The sequence below is a fragment of the Pleurodeles waltl genome, chromosome 7 (assembly GCF_031143425.1).
Source record: "Pleurodeles waltl isolate 20211129_DDA chromosome 7, aPleWal1.hap1.20221129, whole genome shotgun sequence".
NCBI lineage: Eukaryota > Metazoa > Chordata > Amphibia > Caudata > Salamandridae > Pleurodeles > Pleurodeles waltl.
The window spans coordinates 531955282-531975041 of NC_090446.1; the positions used below are offsets into that span (position 1 = coordinate 531955282).

At 43.4% G+C, this 19760-nt stretch overlaps 1 protein-coding gene across 5 annotated transcripts in view; it reads right to left on the reverse strand.

The window, feature by feature from the left end:
• Positions 1-19760, reverse strand: part of LOC138304297 (RING finger protein 112-like) — a 333811-nt gene that overhangs the window by 112272 nt on the left and 201779 nt on the right. For all 5 annotated transcript variants that reach the window (XM_069244246.1, XM_069244245.1, XM_069244247.1 and 2 more), the window contains one exon: positions 14417-14473. In XM_069244246.1, coding sequence (XP_069100347.1) covers positions 14417-14473 — 57 coding nt within the window. The remainder of the gene's footprint in view (positions 1-14416; positions 14474-19760) is intronic.

Genomic DNA, 19760 nt, shown 5'->3' on the forward strand with positions numbered 1-19760 from the left:
ATTAAAACACCCCTGTAACCTATGTTTTTTAGAGTGGATTTCTATTTTTTTTTTAACGTAAAGTCATTTAATTACTATACAGTAATCCAACTACGGCCGCTCAGAGCCTTTGGTCGTGCATTTCAGGGGTTGGCCGCAGGACCGGTCCTGCAGCCAACCCCCTATAACCACCCAACCCCGTGCTGCGCAAGGCTTTTGGCTACAGGGCCAACCCTCTATAACCACCCAATATTGCTCTAAGCATGGCCAAAGAGTCGGTCTTTCTTGGTGTGAGAATAGGTCTGAGAGGGTGTCTCTGGGTGTGGGAGTGTCTCACTGAGTGCGAGAGTGGGTGCTAGAGGTTCTAAGTGGTTCTGTGAGTGGATGTGTGACGGTCTGAGTGTGTCTGTAAGTGGGTGCATCAGTGTCTGAGTTGGTATATGAGTGGGTGCATAAGGGTCTGTTAATGGGTGCGCAAGTGTCTGAAAGTGGGTGTATGACTAAGTGAGTGGGTGGGTGCATGAGGGTCTGAGTGGGTCTGTGAGTGGGTACATGGGGGTGTGAGTGGGTGCTTGTGTGTCTGAGTAAGTCTGAGTGGATGTGTGAAGTCTGAGAGGGTCTGTGAGTGGGTGTGTCAGTGTTTGAGTGCATCTGAAAGTGGGTGTTTGAGTGGGTGCTTGAGTGTCTGAGTGCTTCTATGAGTGAATGATTTAGTGAATAAATGAGACAGTGAAATATATATATATATTTTTTAATTCAGTGTTATTCGCAAATTTGTTGCAACGTTACACTGGGGCACGATGAGTGGCATGAAAAAAAATTCATTTTAAGGTCATAATTTGCCCATTAAAGACCCCTATATCACACCCCTGGGGTCAGGGTACCTACAAACTGACCCTTTATGCCACTTTTTCTTTTATTTTTTAGCCCCAGGGGCTGTGTCCCGTAACCTAAAATGGTGGCCGCAACTTTCTGGTCAAGTTGTGGTCAGCCAATCACAGCATTCCTGTTGCCACGCCAATTTGCAAATTTGCAGCAAAAATGTTGCAACGGATCCGTGGTCCTAGATTTACAAATGTATTTTCCCCTTAATATCTCAAAAACTAATGGAACTGATTTACACCAAATAACCAAAAGCACAATCTGTGGAACATAATCTAGTTTCTGCCAAATTTGGTGTAATTCCATCCAGCGGTTCGGACTGTAGTCGTATGGGAATCAAAATGGGAAAAACACGTTTTTTGACCAACCCAAACCTTGCCTTTCTCGCAGCCCCTCCTTGTCGGATCGCCTGGAAACTTTCCATGCACAACAAGAATCACCTGCACACTTTTTTGTGCAAAATTTCGGGAAGATAAATCAAATGACACCAAAGATATAGGCAAGTAAAAAAATGCTCTTTCTGTGGAAACGTGGTCCTAATTATATATACACACACATGCATATTTAACGCAACAAAATTTGCATGAAACAGTAATTACTGTATGGTTTTCCCATTAAATTTCGGCAGGCTTGGTGAAATGTAATGAAGCATGAGGTATTTAATGCATCTGATGATTACTGGATGCGTTACGTACCTTCAAACTCATAATTCCAACCCATGTGTAAGTAGGATTTTATGCACGGGTCGGAAAATATTACAAAGAATGCGTTACCATGCCCTTTATGTTTTGTCACTGTAATCAGGATCATTTTCGCAGAGAAACATAACCTTCTTGTCACTGCCCCTTGTACGCAGCAAGAACATTCACTTCCTGTGCTCTACTTTTTTAAACATTTTTTTTCTTTCCTTTCTCAAATAATGGTTAAAGCTTTGTTGATAGGGTTCACATCACAATTCAATTATGTGTGAAAAGGTATCAATTTTTCTTACAGGATGTGGAAAATAACTCACACACTAGTTTCACCACTCATCTCTGTACTGGTCACAGTGGGAATGATTCACAAACAGCATTTTGTAGTATGTAAATTAGTACTACTTATTTACTAGAAATGTAATTCACGAACCTGCAACCATGAATTTCCAAATTTCCACCTCCACCACTCCTATCTTTTCTACAGGTTGCTCCTCACACATGTAAGTTTACTACTTAGTAGTAGATGTGGGAGTGACTGGGTTTGTGGGGACTGGAAAATGGGTTGACTTACTACTAAATAGAAGCAGTTTAGGGATGAGTAAGGCAGGGTTTAGGGAAGGCTAGGAAGGGGTTTTAGGGAGGGCTAGTGTTGGGTTTAGGGAGGTACATGGCCTCCTCCACCACAAAACAGTAAGCTCATTGCTATTCATAAACCTCACTGCTAAAGATACCACGGCCAAAAAAAGACCCAAAACAGTTTGTACTTCATCTCAGAGAAGGGTTACATCCAGCACCACAAATGGCCAACCACTGCTCTGCAACACCATCCCATAGAAAATAATGGAGGTACGGGACTTAAAATAAAACCCCATAGTTAATAATGTTAAATTAAATTATTTCAATGAGTTAAACATATACATACATGTAATGTTAAATAATATGCAATAAAACATTTATTTTAAAATACTTTAAGAACATTTTTGGAAGTCATAAAATAATGTAGCATTAGTTGTAGTTAAAATATAATTACATTTTACATTTCCTTCAATCAATTCTATAATCTCTTTTAATACTTTTAAATAAATAATAAACTCTGGTGGTGGATATCTCTCTTTGCTAAACTGAAGGGAAAATTAATGCAAAATCTTCTAAAGTTAAATAGTAATGTAAATTAATTGTATACATTTTTTTAAATGCACAAAAACATTTTTAAAAAAGTTACAACACTATTAAACTAGTTTTGAAATAAATATTTAATCAACTTAAATATATTAAATAAAAATAATTTTTTGAAGTTTAAAAGCATTTTCACCTAAAGTAAAAAAAAAAAAGTTATAATGTATTAGGTAAAAGTAATGTATAGAAAGAATTAAACTTTCATTATATTTTACTAAACATTAATGTTACATTAATTTCTAATTTAAAAATTAAAAAAATGTTATTAAATACCTTAAAATTAAATAAATGTTTTCTTGTTAGATTTTTGTTAACATTAAATGTAATTATGTTTTTAAATTATTTAAATAGTTTAATTTGACACTATTTCCTATGGGATTTTATTCTTAATCCCTACCTCCATTGATTCCTATGGAAGGGTGTTGTAGTACCAGTGGATGCCATTTGTGGTGCTGGATTTATTATTGCTCCGTTTTGGCAGTAGTCAATTACACTCAGAAATGTGGCTCCACCTCCTGTTTTAGGGATGGACACTTTTGAGTAACCTTACAGGGTTCGAAAAATCTACTCGACCACTCAATATGGCTAGGTTTTTTTTAATGAGGTTGAGCTATTTTTAGATTCCACTCAACCCTTCTGGGGAGTGGACAAAGAGGTGTTCTGTTCAGTCAGAAACTGAATTAGAAATTGAGATGCCTTTAAATCTTATTCTTGTCACATTTGCTCTGTGTTCAGAGACAGAGGTCAAAAGTCAGTTTGTCTTCTTGCAAAGCAAATACTTTTCCTTGTGACTACAGAGTTCAGGGATTTTGTATGGTGAACTGTCTGACCTATGTAATTGTAATCGTATTTATATAGCGCTTACTACCCCTGACGAGGCGTCGAAGCGCTTTTCGATGAGTAGCACGCTACTCCGGTACCCAACAAGAATTAGTGATGGATTAGTATAATTTAATAAGGAGTACAGTTTTAGTATTATTATGAGTTAATTTGAGTTGCGGATATGAGAGTTTGTTAGTTAGATTGACTGGAGTAATGGAGGGGTGGAGGAGGAAAGAAATCCAGAAGTGTTAATTGGGAGTTTATCCTTCATTTACTCAATCCAAAGGCTTGAGATGAATAAAAGGGGGGCGGAGGGGAAAGAGGATGTGGAAGGAATAGGGAGAGCATAGTAGCAGGGTGAGATGAATGCAGGAGAATTTAGTAGGGTTGTGTGGGGGGTCACAGAGGTAGAGTGAGGTTTGGTGAGTTAGATGTGGAGGTGGAGGGAAGAGCTTAGGCAGAGATATTTAGGAGATGAAAGTGGTCGAAGGGATTTGGGATGAGTCCGAGTGAGAATGGAGGATAGTTTGATAGAGACATGACATAAGAGTGATGAGTAGATAAGTGTGATAAAAAGAGAGCAGAAATTCATAGATATCTAGTATAACAACCCAAAAAAAAACAGGAGCCATGCAATGATCCACAAACATGCCAGGCACAGAAACAACATATACACATACATACACATATATATATATATTTATACACACACACACACACATGACTACACACACATATGCACATACAATACATAATTAGAATCATGGGTAAAAAATACTTAGTCATCCATCCATCATCCTGGTAAAAGGCGGGAATTCCTTTACCTACTTAGGGTGGACGGGGTGTGGCTCAGCGGGCGGAGCTTACAGGTGCTTTATAAAGGGAGAACCTTCTACTCTGTGTCTCCAGCAGAGGAAGATAGAACCCGCGCGTCTCAGTCAGATACAGATTATGCTCCAGTACATCATCAGTTCACCTCCAGGAAGGATTCTAGATCTTTTCTGCTATGGGATCTCTGAGCGCACAGCCTTGCTTTATCTTTGCCAAGCCCAAGAGTTAGGGTGGCTTGTCCTTTCCAGAAGGTGAGCTTCAACTGCGGTATCTGCTGCGTTTATATTGTACACTAGGGGTACGTGATGGGCCATGGGGTAAACGTCTCCAGCAACCTTGTGTGCCTTTGGCAATGTTATTGTTACTAGTGCGTCTTTGTGGAGATGTCCTCGTGCTTCTGCGCATCAACAACGCACCACGTGAATCGGCTGTAAACGCAGTGGGGTCGTTTTGGAAAGCTGTCCATCATCCTGGTAAGAGGCGGGAATTCCTTTACCTACTTCGAGGGTGGACAGGGCGTGGCTCAGCGGGCGGAGCTTACAGGTGCTTTATGAAGGGAGAACCTTCTACTCTGTGTCTCCCGGAGAGGAAGATAGAACCCGCGCGTCACAGTCAGATACAGATTACGCTCCAGTACATCATCAGTTCACCTCCAGAAGCTGAGCTTCAACTGCGGCACCTTCTACGATTATAATTGTAAGTGCTTGCTTTGAGGTTTAGTTTCTGTAAAATGAGCATCGTGGCCTACCCAACCGGAGTATTTTCTACGAGTATGTCAGTAAGCGTTACCTAGCATGTTTTATACGCCCCGTTTATATTGTACACTAAGGGTACGTGATGGGCCACGGGGTAAACGTCTCCAGAAACCTTGTTTTCCTTTGGCAATGCGATTGTTACTAGTGCGTCTTTGTGGAGATGTCCTCGTGCTTCTGAGCATCAACAACGCACCACCGGAATCGGCGGTAAACGCATTGGGGTCGTTTTGGAAAGCTGTCCATCATCCTGGTAAAAGGCGGGAATTCCTTTACCTAGTTCGAGGGTGGACGGGCGTGGCTCAGCGGGCGGAGCTTACAGGTGCTTTATAAAGGGAGAACCTTCTACTCTGTGTCTCCAGGAGAGGAAGATAGAAACCCGCGCGTCACAGTCAGATACTGATTACGCTCCAGTACATCATCAGTTCACCTCCAGGAAGGATTCTAGATCTTTTTCTGCTATGGGATCTCTGAGCGCACAGCCTTGCTTTATCTTTGCCAAGCCCAAGAGTTACGGTGGCTTGTCCTTTCCAGAAGCTGAGCTTCAACTGCGGCACCTGCTACGTTTATATTTGGAAGTGCTTCCTTTGAGGTTTAGTTTCTGTAAAATGAGCATCGTGGCCTACCCAACCGGGGTATTTTCTACGAGTATGTCAGTAAGCGTTACCTAGCATGTTTTATACGCCCCGTTTATATTGTACACTAAGGTTACGTGATGGGCCACGGGGTAAACGTCTCCAGCAACCTTGTGTGCCTTTGGCAATGTGATTGTTACTAGTACGTCTTTGTGGAGATGTCCTCGTGCTTCTGATCATCAACAACGCACCACTGGAATCGGCGGTAAACGCAGTGGGGTCGTTTTGGAAAGCTGTCCATCATCCTGGTAAGAGGCGGGAATTCCTTTACCTACTTCGAGGGTGGACGGGGCGTGGCTCAGCGGGCGGAGCTTACAGGTGCTTTATGAAGGGAGAACCTTCTACTCTGTGTCTCCCGGAGAGGAAGATAGAACCCGCGCGTCACAGTCCGATACAGATTACGCTCCAGTACATCATCAGTTCATCTCCAGTAAGGATTCTAGATCTTTTTCTGCTATGGGATCTCTGAGCGCACAGCCGTGTTTTATCTTTGCCAAGCGAAACGAAAGGCATTTGGTATCAGGTTTTTCCTAACACACGACATATAACTAAGTCAACTTCACAAAACATTTCAAAATATATTTCAGTAGCTGTGAAAGACCATTTGTTTGTACTTCTGTGTGATGAAAAATTTTAATAGGATGAAAAAAAAGTCAGAACTCTTTACATGGTGATGTGCAAATGATAAATGTTTTCTGAAACCCAATTTTCACAGACTATTGTTAAAACACTATATAGTTTTATCAGTAAAGCTGCAATTTACTGTCTGTAAATCTGTAAATTACAGTGTGCTATCACATCATGCTTTAGTATGAAAATGTCACTTACCCAGTGTACATCTGTTCGTGGCATCAGTCGCAGTAGATTCGCATGTTCTGCAATAGCTCGCCATCTGGTGTTGGGCCGGAGTGTTACAAGTTGTTTTTCTTCGAAGAAGTCTTTCGAGTCACGGGACCGAGTGACTCCTCCTTTTGTCTCCATTGCGCATGGGCGTCGACTCTATCCTCGATTGTTTTTCCCCGCAGAGGGTGAGGTAGGAGTTGAATTGTAGTAATAGTGCCCATGCAATGGAGTGACTAAGTATGCACCTATTTAAGGTTGAGATGATACATATATAATTAATTGAAGGTAACTTCCAAGCTGCTACAGGCTCCCGGGGAGGCGGGTGGGCACATGCAAATCTACTGCGACTGATGCCACGAACAGATGTACACTGGGTAAGTGACATTTTCAGTTCGATGGCATCTGTCGCTGTAGATACGCATGTTCTGCATAGACTAGAAAGCAGTTATTTCCCCAAAAGCGGTGGATCAGCCTGTAGGAGTGGAAGTAGTCTGAAATAATGTTCTTAATACAGCTTGCCCTACTGTGGCTTGTTGTGCGGATAACACGTCTACACAGTAGTGCTTGGTGAATGTGTGAGGCGTAGACCATGTGGCTGCCTTACATATTTCATGTATTGGGATGTTTCCTAGAAAGGCCATGGTAGCACCTTTCTTTCTGGTTGAATGTGCCCTTGGTGTAATGGGCAGCTGTCGTTTAGCTTTAAGGTAGCAGATTTGGATGCATTTAACTATCCATCTGGCTATACCTTGTTTTGAAATTGGGTTTCCTGCATGAGGTTTTTGAAATGCAATAAAGAGTTGTTTAGTCTTTCTGATGTTTTTTGTTCTGTCAATGTAATACATCAATGCTCTTTTGACATCTAAGGTATGTAGTGCCCTTTCAGCTACGGTATCTGGCTGTGGAAAGAACACTGGAAGTTCCACTGTTTGATTTAGATGGAACGGTGAAATAACCTTTGGCAAAAATTTAGGATTGGTCCTTAGGACGACTTTATTTTTGTGTAGTTGTATAAAAGGTTCCTGTATTGTAAACGCCTGAATCTCGCTTACTCTTCATGGGAAGTAATGGCGATGAGAAATGCCACCTTCCAGGTTAGGAATTGTATTTCGCAGGAGTGCATGGGTTCAAAAGGTGGACCCATAAGTCTAGTTAGGACAACATTTAGGTTCCATGAAGGAACAGGTAGTGTTCTTGGTGGTATAATTCTCCTAAGGCCCTCCATGAATGCTTTAATGACTGGTATCTTATATAGGGAAGTTGAATAGGTAGTCTGCAGGTATGCAGATATTGCTGCAAGGTGTATTTTAATGGAAGAGAAAGCTAGGTTAGATTTTTGTAAGTGAAGCAAGTAACCCACTACATGTTCTGGAGTTGTGTGTAATGGTTGTATTTGATTAATATGGCAGTAGCAAACAAACCTCTTCCATTTACTTGCATAACAGTGCCTGGTGGATGGCCTTCTGGCTTGTTTTATGACTTCCATACATTCTTGGGTAAGTTGTAAGTGCCCGAATTCTAGGATTTCAGGAGCCAGATTGCTAGATTCAGCGATGCTGGATCTGGGTGTCTGATCTTTTGGTTGTGCTGTGTCAACAGATCTGGCCTGTTGGGCAATTTGATGCAGGGTACCACTGATAGGTCTAGCAGCGTTGTGTACCAGGGTTGCCTTGCCCAAGTTGGTGCTATCAATATGAGTTTGAGTTTGCTTTGACTGAGTTTGTTTACCAGGTAAGGAAGGAGAGGGAGAGGAGGAAAAGCGTAAGCAAATATCCCTGACCAGTTCATCCATAGGGCATTGCCTTGGGATTGTTTGTGTGGGTATCTGGATGCGAAGTTTTGGCATTTTGCGTTCTCCCTTGTCGCAAACAAGTCTATCTGAGGTGTTCCCCAGAGTTTGAAATAAGTGTTCAGAATTTGGGGGTGAATTTCCCATTCGTGGACCTGTTGATGATCTCGTGAGAGATTGTCTGCGAGTTGATTTTGGATCCCTGGTATAAACTGTGCTATTAGGCGAATTTGGTTGTGAATTGCCCAATGCCAAATTTCTTGTGCTAGCAGGCTTAACTGCGTGGAGTGCGTCCCCCCCTGCTTGTTTAGATAATACATTGTCGTCATGTTGTCTGTTTTGACGAGAATGTATTTGTGAACTATTATTGGTTGGAAGGCTTTTAGTGCTTGAAAAACTGCTAGAAGTTCTAGGTGATTGATATGCAGTTTTGTTTGATGTACGTTCCATTGTCCTTGTATGCTGTGTTGATCGAGGTGTGCTCCCCACCCTGTCATGGAAGCATCTGTTGTTATTACGTATTGTGGCACTGGGTCTTGGAAAGGCCGCCCCTTGTTTAAATTTATGTTGTTCCACCACAGAAGCAAGAGGTAAGTTTGGCGGTCTATTAACATCAGATCTAGAAGGTGACCCTGTGCTTGAGACCACTGTGATGCTAGGCATTGTTGTAAGGGCCTCATGTGCAGTCTTGCGTTTGGGACAATGGCTATGCATGAAGACATCATGCCTAGGAGTTGTAATACCATCTTTGCCTGTATCTTTTGTGTTGGATACATGCGTTGTATGATGGTGTTGAAATTTAGAATTCTTTGTGGACTTGGAGTGGCTACTCCCTTCGATGTGTCTATTATGGCTCCTAGGTATTGTTGTACCTTGCGCGGCAGAATGTTGGATTTTGTGAAGTTGACGGTGAACCCGAGTTTGAAGAGGGTTTGTATGATCTGATTTGTGTGATTTGAGCACTGTATGAACGAATGGGCCTTGATTAGCCAGTCGTCCAAATATGGGAACACATGTATTTGCTGCCTTCTTATGTGTGCAGCGACTACCGCTAGACATTTGGTAAAGACTCTTGGTGCGGTTGTTAATCCGAAAGGCAGTACCTTGAATTGGTAATGTATTCCTTTGAATACAAACCTTAGGTATTTCCTGTGCGATGGGTGTATTGGTATATGGAAGTAAGCATCCTTGAGGTCTAAAGTTGCCATGTAGTCGTGTAGTTTTAGCAATGGAAATACTTCTTGTAGTGTGACCATGTGGAAGTGGTCTGATTTGATGAAAGTGTTCACTACTCTGAGGTCTAGGATTGGTCTCAGCGTTTTGTCCTTCTTTGGTATCAGAAAGTACAGTGAGTAAACCCCTGTGTTTATTTGTGTGTTTGGCACTAATTCGATTGCATTCTTTTGCAATAGTGCCTGCACTTCTATCTCCAGGAGATTGGAATGGTGTGTTGTTAAATTTTGTGCTTTTGGTGGTATGTTTGGAGGGAATTGTAGAAATTCTATGCAATAACCATGTTGGATAATTGCTAGAACCCAAGTGTCTGTAGTGATTTTCTCCCATGCTTTGTAATAATGACCTATTCTTCCCCCCACTGGTGTTGTGTGGAGGGGGTGAGTGACATGTGAGTCACTGTTTAGTAGTAGGGGTTTTTGGGCTTTGAAATCTTCCTCTATTTCTAGGGAATTGCCCTCCTCTATATTGTCCCCGAAAACCTCCTCTATACTGTCCCTGGTAACTGGACGGTGTGGCTTGTGAGGTGCTGTCTTGTGTGTTTTGACCCCGAAACCCCCCTCGAAAGGGCGTTTTACGGAATGTGCTGTAATTCCCTCTGCTCTGCGGGGAGTAGAGTGCGCCCATGGCTTTGGCAGTGTCCGTATCTTTTTTGAGTTTCTCAATCGCTGTGTCCACTTCTGGACCGAACAGTTCTTTTTCATTAAAAGGCATATTGAGAACTGCTTGTTGAATCTCTGGTTTAAATCCAGACGTTCGGAGCCATGCATGCCTTCTGATAGTTACAGATGTATTAATTGTCCGTGCAGCTGTATCTGCAGCGTCCATGGAGGAGCGTATCTGGTTGTTGGAGATGGCCTGTCCCTCCTCAACCACTTGTTTTGCCCTATTTTGTAAGTCCTTGGGCAGATGTTCAATGAGATGTTGCATCTCGTCCCAGTGGGCTCTGTCATAGCGCGCAAGTAGTGCCTGGGAGTTCGCGATGCGCCACTGGTTTGCAGCTTGTGCTGCGACTCTTTTACCAGCTGCATCAAACTTGCGGCTTTCTTTATCTGGGGGTGGTGCATCTCCAGATGTGTGAGAGTTGGCCCTTTTCCTAGCTGCTCCTACAACGACAGAGTCTGGTGGCAGCTGTGTAGTGATGAAAACCGGGTCCGTAGGAGGCGGCTTATACTTTTTTTCTACCCTTGGTGTGATTGCCCTACTTTTAACCGGCTCCTTAAAGATGTCTTTTGCGTGCCGGAGCATACCAGGGAGCATAGGCAGGCTTTGGTATGAGCTGTGGGTGGAGGAGAGTGTGTTGAATAAGAAATCCTCCTCGACCTGTTCTGAGTGGAGGCTTACGTGGTGAAATTGTGCTGCTCTAGCCACCACTTGAGAGTACGCGGTGCTGTCTTCTGGTGGAGATGGCTTTGTAGGGTATGTCTCCGGACTGTTATCTGACACTGGGGCGTCGTATAGGTCCCATGCGTCCTGATCTTGGTCACCCTGGCTCATGGTGGTGTGAGCTGGGGAGTGTGATGGAGTTTGTGCTGGTGAAACGTTAATCACGGGCCGAGGAGAGGGTGGTGGTGTAACTCTTTTCACCACTTTTGGTTGTGGTGTTTGTTCCGTCTGGAACTCCAACCTTCTCTTTCTCCTAATGGGGGGGAAGGGTGCTTATTTTTCCTGTCCCCTGCTGAATGAAGATACGCTTTTGCGTATGGTCCACATCAGTTGCTTGTAGCTCTTCCTCAAACCTATGCTTCTGCATTTGGGAGGTTAGCGAGTGCTCTTCTGTATAAGAGCCTGAAGCTGGGTCGCTTGCAGTTTGTTTCGGCATCGAAACTTTGTCTGCGTGTTTTTTCGGCTCCGAGGTGACTTTTTTCCTTTTCGGGCCGAAACCTCTCGGCGTCGATCTGTTTCGGTGCCGCTGTCTCGGCGTCGAGCCGTGTCCACACCGGCATCTCGGTGTCGAGGCTTGTCTCCAGCACTTTCTCGGTCCCGAGAAGGCTGCGTGCCGGTGTCTCGACCGGAGTCGGACGATCTCGGCACTGTTTGGGCCTTTTTCGGTGCCGACGGTCGGTCACCGAATTTATGGGTGGAGCCATGGCCGGATGGCAGTGGCGTCCCCTGGGCCTTGTAAATGTGTCTCTGTGTGGTTTTCGACGTCTTACTCACGGTTTGTGTATCGTCGAATCCTTCGGAGTCGGAGTCTTGGATCGAGAAGGTACCTTCCTCTTCCTGTTCCTCGAACTCCCGTTGGGCTGTCGGTGCGGACGCCATCTGAAGTCTTCTGGCTCGACGGTCTCGGAGTGTTTTTCGGGACCGGAACGCACGACAGGCCTCGCAGGTGTCTTCGCTGTGCTCAGGTGACAGGCACAGGTTGCAGACCAAGTGTTGGTCTGTGTAGGGGTATTTATTGTGGCATTTGGGGCAGAAACGGAACGGGGTCCGTTCCATCGGCGTTCTTCAGCACGCGGTCGGGCCGACCAGGCCCCGACGGAGGATCGAAAAACTACCCCGAAGGGCACCGGAGCTCTTCGATCTTCGATGCAGTCTTGAATCTAAGTACGCCGATCCCGAACGCAACAATACCGACGAAAATCTTCCGAAATTAGCTAATTTTCTGTTCCGAAACTCGGAGCGACAGGAACACGTCCGAACCCGATGTCGGAAAAAAAACAATCGAGGATAGAGTCGACGCCCATGCGCAATGGAGACAAAAGGAGGAGTCACTCGGTCCCGTGACTCGAAAGACTTCTTCGAAGAAAAACAACTTGTAACACTCCGGCCCAACACCAGATGGCGAGCTATTGCAGAACATGCGTATCTACAGCGACAGATGCCATCGAACATATATTTATTTAAAGTGAGTGTTTAAACATAAACTGAGAAACACTCCTGCCCTGATGGCAAAGCTATTAGTAAACTAAGAGGCAAGTCATGCATGGATCATGTGTACCCTTTGTAAACTAAGAGACAAGTCATGCATGGATCATGTGTACCCTATATGTGGGCTAGATTTATTATATATGGAGCAAACATTTAGTGTATTTAATCAAACAAAAGAGTTTTTTTTTTTACAGCAGAAATACTCAAATCACATATTTGAAGGTGCACTCATATGTGAGAATGAAGAAAAAGGGAACTGTAATACAATATTTGCCTAGGATCGCACAATTTGAGAACCATCTCCGGGTCAAGTACATTACAGTTAGGTTGAGTAGATTATTCAAGCTACTCAAACTACAGGTCTAGTAACATTTTTATGATTTTTCAAGGCCTGCCTTACACTCAAACAGTGAACAGCCAAAAGAAGTAAAGTTACTCAAAAGTGTAAGAGAAACCTTGCATGTGTAAAGTAATTAAAAGTGCAAGTTACGTTTGTGAATAGGTCCAAGTGTCTTTAAGCTTTCTAGCATAGGAATGCTGTACACAAAGTAGGTCTGCAAAGATGAGTGACATAAGAGACAGTGTGTTCAGTGTGACCAAACTCTGCCATTGCAGGGTCATTGACCTGCAGTGTGGGGTATGTGAGTCTTTATATATCCTGTAGATTTAGTGATGCTAGAAATAAAAGTATTCTGATGACATCATGTGATGTGAGTGGTGAGAAGTGACTAAAAGGATGTGTCTTCAGAAGTGGGCTCTTGACCCCTGGAAGTGAGAGGTTGCAGCAATGCAGTGAATGTATGCACTTGACCAATGAGGGATACATTCTGATGCTAGAACAGGACATATGTGGACATAAGAGCTGCACTGGTATTAGCTAATCTAACGAGTAATAAGCAAGCAAATTCCATGGGCCTGTGGGTCAGTCACAGTTGGCTATGGTTTGAAACCAGGTCCCTTCTGAATGCCAGTGAGCAGATAGTGTATGACCAGTCCAATTTACAGGGCTACCAAAGCGGGTTACCAGAACGACTTATGTGGGTCCCTGCTTCAGTTGTCCAGATAGCAGGGATCTGACAAGGGCCATGTATAAAGCTTGAACCCATTGACTACTTCAAAGTAAGTTTACGTTTGCTCAAATTTCACTGTATCAAAGAGGTTTAAAAAATAAAATCCCCATACAGGATCAAAAGTTTTCTATGTCTTATTCATTTATTTTATGACCTTTTGGCAGGAGAGAGAAATCCGGAGAACCCCAGGAAGGGAGGACAATCTGTACCCTACTTTGAATTTTGGATCCTCATTAGCTGCATAGCACCATAGAAAACTGCTTAATAAATAAATAAAGGTGGACAGGCAGGGTCGCCTGTAATCGTAAAATTGTGGGCCTACCACAAAGCAGGCAGTGTATGACTATCTCCTATTTGATCACACTTAGAGTTGTTAAGCCCAGAGAAGCGGGAGATACTCATACGTAAATAAGTTGGAATGGACTGCGATCATCCAAGTGAGTCTCCTCGCTACACACATGTGCAGCATCATTACCCGTCTGGAATCATCACACTAAGAAAAGTTAGATATCTCGTGCAGTTCAGAAGCAATGACCAGAAATCCCCCCTTGCATTACCATTCAGTCGGGTGGGCTGAAAAAGTGAACATAATACTCTACAAGTGGCCTTCGGCACTGGGCCCAAAACTACACATAAAACAACTACAGTGTTTCTTGTTAGACACACAATTGAGTCTCACAAAGCCACATTGGTCTTTCAGAGGCACCACCCTATGGAAAAATATCCTAGTTTACCAGCAGCTCAATGAGCCCTCTAATAAAGCTGCAAGAGTACTCATCAAAACTCTGCAATCATTCCAACTGTTGGTCAGGACGGGACCCCAAGAGATGCTTACCTGAATGGCCTCCAAGCAAAATGTTTTCCCTACTTCCTCCGCCACATGCGCAAACATCTGTTAAAAGAAAAAAAGGGGGGCCGTTATTTGACAGTGCCATGACGCATACAGCAGATCATGCTAGTATTTAAACAATATGTTGTAGGAGGCGACTGCAATGTCCATGGAGTTCCTTTGTCAGAAGCTTGTGGAACGAGACCCAGTAATTATAGACAAACATTCAGGTTTTCTTCTTATTTAAGTGTCATGAAATAGAACAGCTCATTACTTTTTAGGTCTGGGCTAGTCCCGCCAAGGTAACATAATCGCAGTACATATTGCAAGGGGCACCAGGCCACTTTTCCTTAGCCATTGGTTTGTGAAAGTATCAATGAAATTCTGGGTCAGTCCACGGGAATGCATAAATACAGTGTGGGAAAGGTCAGCTCTCCTTAGTTATTGACTTGTTTGTTAGAGTCTTCTTTTTCATGGATTATCCCACAAGGCAAATATGTCAATCACACTGACAATTATGTTGAGAGATGTTTTTTGCTTGTGCACAGCAGCCTGGCATTTGATTAGGCAGCAAAAGTGCGTGAATGTCCCAGCATTACTTGACTTTTTTTTGTTCATCCTTGTAATAGCAAACTTCAAAGGTGGTTATTGTGAAAGTTGTTGTTTCTGGAAGCAGCCATATGTAAATATGTGCAGTATATTTCTTTGCAGAACTAATTAGAAGTGTGAGATTGTTGCACCGCCAAGCAGTTTAATGTTTAGCTTTTTGTCACTTTTAGCAAGAATGGTCAAATATTGCAACATTTTTTTTTATCATCAGTGATGTTATGATCCTCCTGAATCGCACATATCATATCATTAATAATTTGGGTTGTTTCTGTTTCTAATCATTTTAAATAACAGATATTATGCTATAGGTGGCATGCCTTCTTTTTTTTGCATATGCTTCTTACACTTCATTTTAGGCTTATAAAGGCCACCTTCGTGGCTTGTAGCATAAATCAAGTAGCTATAAAGTTGCACCACAAATGTTCTAGCAGTAAAGGCCAGGCCTATTACCTTTGTCGGAGCTCGTTATTCTTTCTGTCTTAGATTCAATCTTTGTTTTTGTCCCCCTCCATTGTTTTTCATTACATCTGAGCTCGCTTCATACATGTCCATTCAAAAGGTTTATCCAGCTCCGTATGAAATTGCACCAAAATTAAGTGAGACTTCGCAAACAACAGAAGTGGTTTTTGTGTCTGTTCACACCATTACTTCACTGGGATTTTTTAAAGAGTTTCTACAACAACAACTTGGTGGAAGGATTTTTTCAGTTAATTAACAACGTGTTGGCAGAATGACATTTCCCTACCTGTAATGAAAGCCTCTACTTTTACAGGGTGCTTGGTCCATGCACTCGCACCATGTCACAGCCGAGAGCCCGCTTAGGAGGGCAGGAGTTCCCTGAATGCCATCTCCCGCTGGTGCTGTAAATGCAGGTCAGCGACATGGCGCCTAGGGAATCTGATAGCTGCAGGTTCCACTAACAACAGTAGGGAAGAGGAAAGTCTGCTCGGCAGTCACTGGCTGTCAGCCTGTGTGATGTGTGAATGGGAATGGTTGGGTGACTCCGTGGAGAGATGCCGGGGGTATTTTCTGGGTCAAGGGAGTTCTAGGAGAGAATATTGTTCGAGATGGCACGGAGAGAAGAAGTGCCAAAGCCAGCTGCTGGTCCCCTGCAGCACGGAGGCGCTCCTAAATGACCAGGCATGCACATGGGCACTGAAGAGTTGGACAGGGAAGCATCCCATTGCTCTAGTTGGATTTGATTGGCTTCTGACTCTGACACTGACGTGGAGCAGCATCTTGTGGAAACTTTGGGGCTAAAATAAGGCTATCAACCCTCTGCTGGGCTTAGCGTACCCAAAGCAGACATCTACTTACAATCTGGGCTCACTGGACTGCCAGCAGGACAGATCCAGCTTCTAGAGTGCCTAGGCTCAGGGCTTTGGGCACCAAACTGTTAATGTGATTCTCCAGTAGTACAGGGGCGCGGAGGAAGACTCCATACTTGAGCCAGAGGTCCATGCAATGATTCTACCACGTTACCTCCTGCCTCTTGTGGTCACTTAGCTACCTTTCAGGGGATGGAGATGTAAGTCCACACTTTTGAGTAACTTTACAGTCAAATGGTGACAAGCCAAAAGTAGTTAAGTTTCTCAAACATTTAAATTTAAATGTGTCAATTACACAAAAGTTAGGGGTGCAGACTATTGGCTACAGGGAGTCAGGTAATGGGTAGCCTAGTGTGGATAGTACCTTGTGAAGAAATAGACCTAGAACACACGACTCTTATCTCGGTGATAGCTTCAGAATGAGAGGACATTGAAAATGAAACACCACATTCATAATCATGTGGTATAATGTCAGCTTTCCCATGATGCTTTCTTTGAATTCTTTAACCCGAAAAGGATCATCCGGTTACTGATCACCTATGCAGAGCCTGCAGCTTGTAAACTGAGCACCTCAACACTGTGCTAATGTTAGAGCTGTGCAATATTATAATCTCGAATAACTTCTGAATTTTTTATTGTGTGAAGTATGCAAAATTTTGCCATTTTGTATAACAAAAAAATTGCCTGATTTTAGCCCTCAAAACAGCTTCCTGGTGGTGTCTGATGTGACTTTCCTACGCTAGCCTTACAGAGAAATGTTACTCGATGTACCAGTAGAAGGCATTTTTTGTAGTAGACACAATTTCACGAAATTACAGGTATTTTGCATTAAACAAAATCTGACATTTTGCACTCTATGCAAAGCTGTATATACGCTCCTGTGTGGGGCCATAGGTAATATGTCCTTAAAAATAGTAGGTGATCTGTACATGAATAGCACCTTCTCTTTCCTGACACAGAGACGGTAGGGCAGACACCCGCCGCAAACTTTGCGCACGGATAGCCTCCACTCTTTAGCCTATCCTGCTTGCATACAAAAGTTCGGTCGCTCCTAGTTCTGCCTAATGGAATACAGAGCTGTACCCTCCACTGTAGGTACCACTGTAAGTAAAGGGAACAAGAGGGTGGTAATGCTATGTCTTATATAACTAGATAATCTATGTTGTTTTTCTCTGGCAGTAGTAGAATTGGGAGGAGGACGGTCTTTAATTTACATAGATTTTTAGGTATAGCTTGACAGTGCAACTGCACCTGACCCTTCACGTACACCTACCTTTTTCAGCAGTTCTTTGCTTCCACACAAATACATATCCATTTGTATGCTATTTACTTGTAATGCTTCATATTGCCATACAAAATTCCTTTGAAGCCAGACCTATTGGCAGTGCCAATGCTGGTTTATATTCCTGAAAAACAGCAGGTTGCTCAGTACGATGCTGTAAACCTCTTGTCTACACAGGACTTCTTCTGCCACTGTCAGCAGAGAATATAACTGTGGTAAAGGAAGGGATAATGGAATGGCTTGGATAATGCGCGTAACCCCAAAGGTGCTCAGAAACGAGTTGAGATGGGTACGGTTTCCATTGTACTGCTTCAGTCATGGGCATTACATTTATAGCGAGGCTGTTAGGGAGCCAGGATCAGTGCACTGTACTCTAGGTGACAGGTCCAATATGATTTCAGACGGCCATCCTATCAAGTCTAAGGGCCAGATGTATGAAAGCATTTTGCATTCGCAAATGGTGCGAATGCCCGTTTGCGAATGCAAAATGCCAGTTCAGAATGTATGAAATACATTCTGAACGCAATTTTAAGGAATCGCTATTCGCTTAAAATTGCAACCCTGTTTAGAGAGTCGCAAATTGCGACTCTCTAAATAAGAAATCGCAAATAAGGATTCCTTATTTGCGATTTCTTAGCACATGTATGAAGCAATTCCTAAATGCGATTTTGGCATTTAGGAATCGCTAATTACCACCAGGTTGAACTTGGTGGTAACCATGTGCAAAATTTAAAAATGCATTTAAAATGCATTTTTAAATTGTACATGTAAAGCACACATGCCCTTTTGGCATGTGTGCACCTAACATGTCCCCCTAAATTTTTTTGGGGTGCAGCAGAGGGGGCCTTAGCCCCCCAGCACCCTGGGGTTTTGCATTTCCAAAATTGCGATTTCTGGTTCAGAAATCGCAATTTTGGAAATGCAAAAAATTCGCAGATATGGGCCAACAGGCCCATAGCTGCGAATGGGGCCGGTATCGCAATTTGCGATTCAGTAATAGCATTTGGGATTTTTAAGAGATCGCTATTTCCGAATCGCAAATGTGATACATGGCACTTTGCAAGTCGGAAATAGCGATTTCTTAAAAATCGCTATTTCCGAATCGCAAAGGGCCGTGATGAGACATCTGGCCCTATGTGCCTACTGATCATGGGCATGGGAAAATTCACCCATCCACTTCGGGAGAGAGCAGGGTGGTGTAGGAGGCTGGACTGGCTTGTAGTGAGTACCAAGGGGTACTTACACCTTGCACCTGGCCCAGGTATCCCTTATTAGTGTAGAGGGGTGTCTAGCAGCTTAGGCTGATAGAAAAGGTAGCTTAGCAGAGCAGCTTAGGCTGAACTAGGAGACGAGTGAAGCTCCTACAGTACCACTAGTGTCTTATGCACAATATCATAAGAAAACACAATACACAGATATACTAAAAATAAAGGTACTTTATTTTTATGACAATATGCCAAAAGTATCTCAGTGAGTACCCTCAGTATGAGGATAGCAAATATACACAGGATATATGTACACAATACCAAAATGTGCAGTAATAGCAATAGAAAACAGTGCAAACAATGTATAGTCACAATAGAATGCAAAGGGGGCACATAGGGATAGGGGCAACACAAACCATATACTCTAGAAGTGGAATGCGAACCACGAATGGACCCCAAACCTATGTGCCCCCGTAGAGGGTCGCTGGGACTGTAAGAAAACAGTGAGGGTTAGAAAAATAGCCCACCCCAAGACCCTGAAAAGTGGGTGTAAAGTGCACCTAAGTTCCCCAAAGAGCACAGAAGTCGTGATAGGGGAATTCTGCAGGAAAGACCAACACCAGCAATGCAACAACAATGGATTTCCAGACGAGGGTACCTGTGGAACAAGGGGACCAAGTCCAAAGGTCACGATCAAGTTGGGAGTGGGCAGATGCCCAGGAAATGCCAGCTGTGGATGCAAAGAAGCTGCCACCGGATGGTAGAAGCTGAGGATTCTGCATGAACGACAAGGGCTAGAAACTTCCCCTTTGGAGGATGGATGTCCCACGTCGTGAAGAGTCGTGCAGAAGTGTTTTCCCGCAGAAAGACCTCAAACAAGCCTTACTAGCTGCAAGGGTCGCGGTTAGGGTTTTAGGATGCTGCTG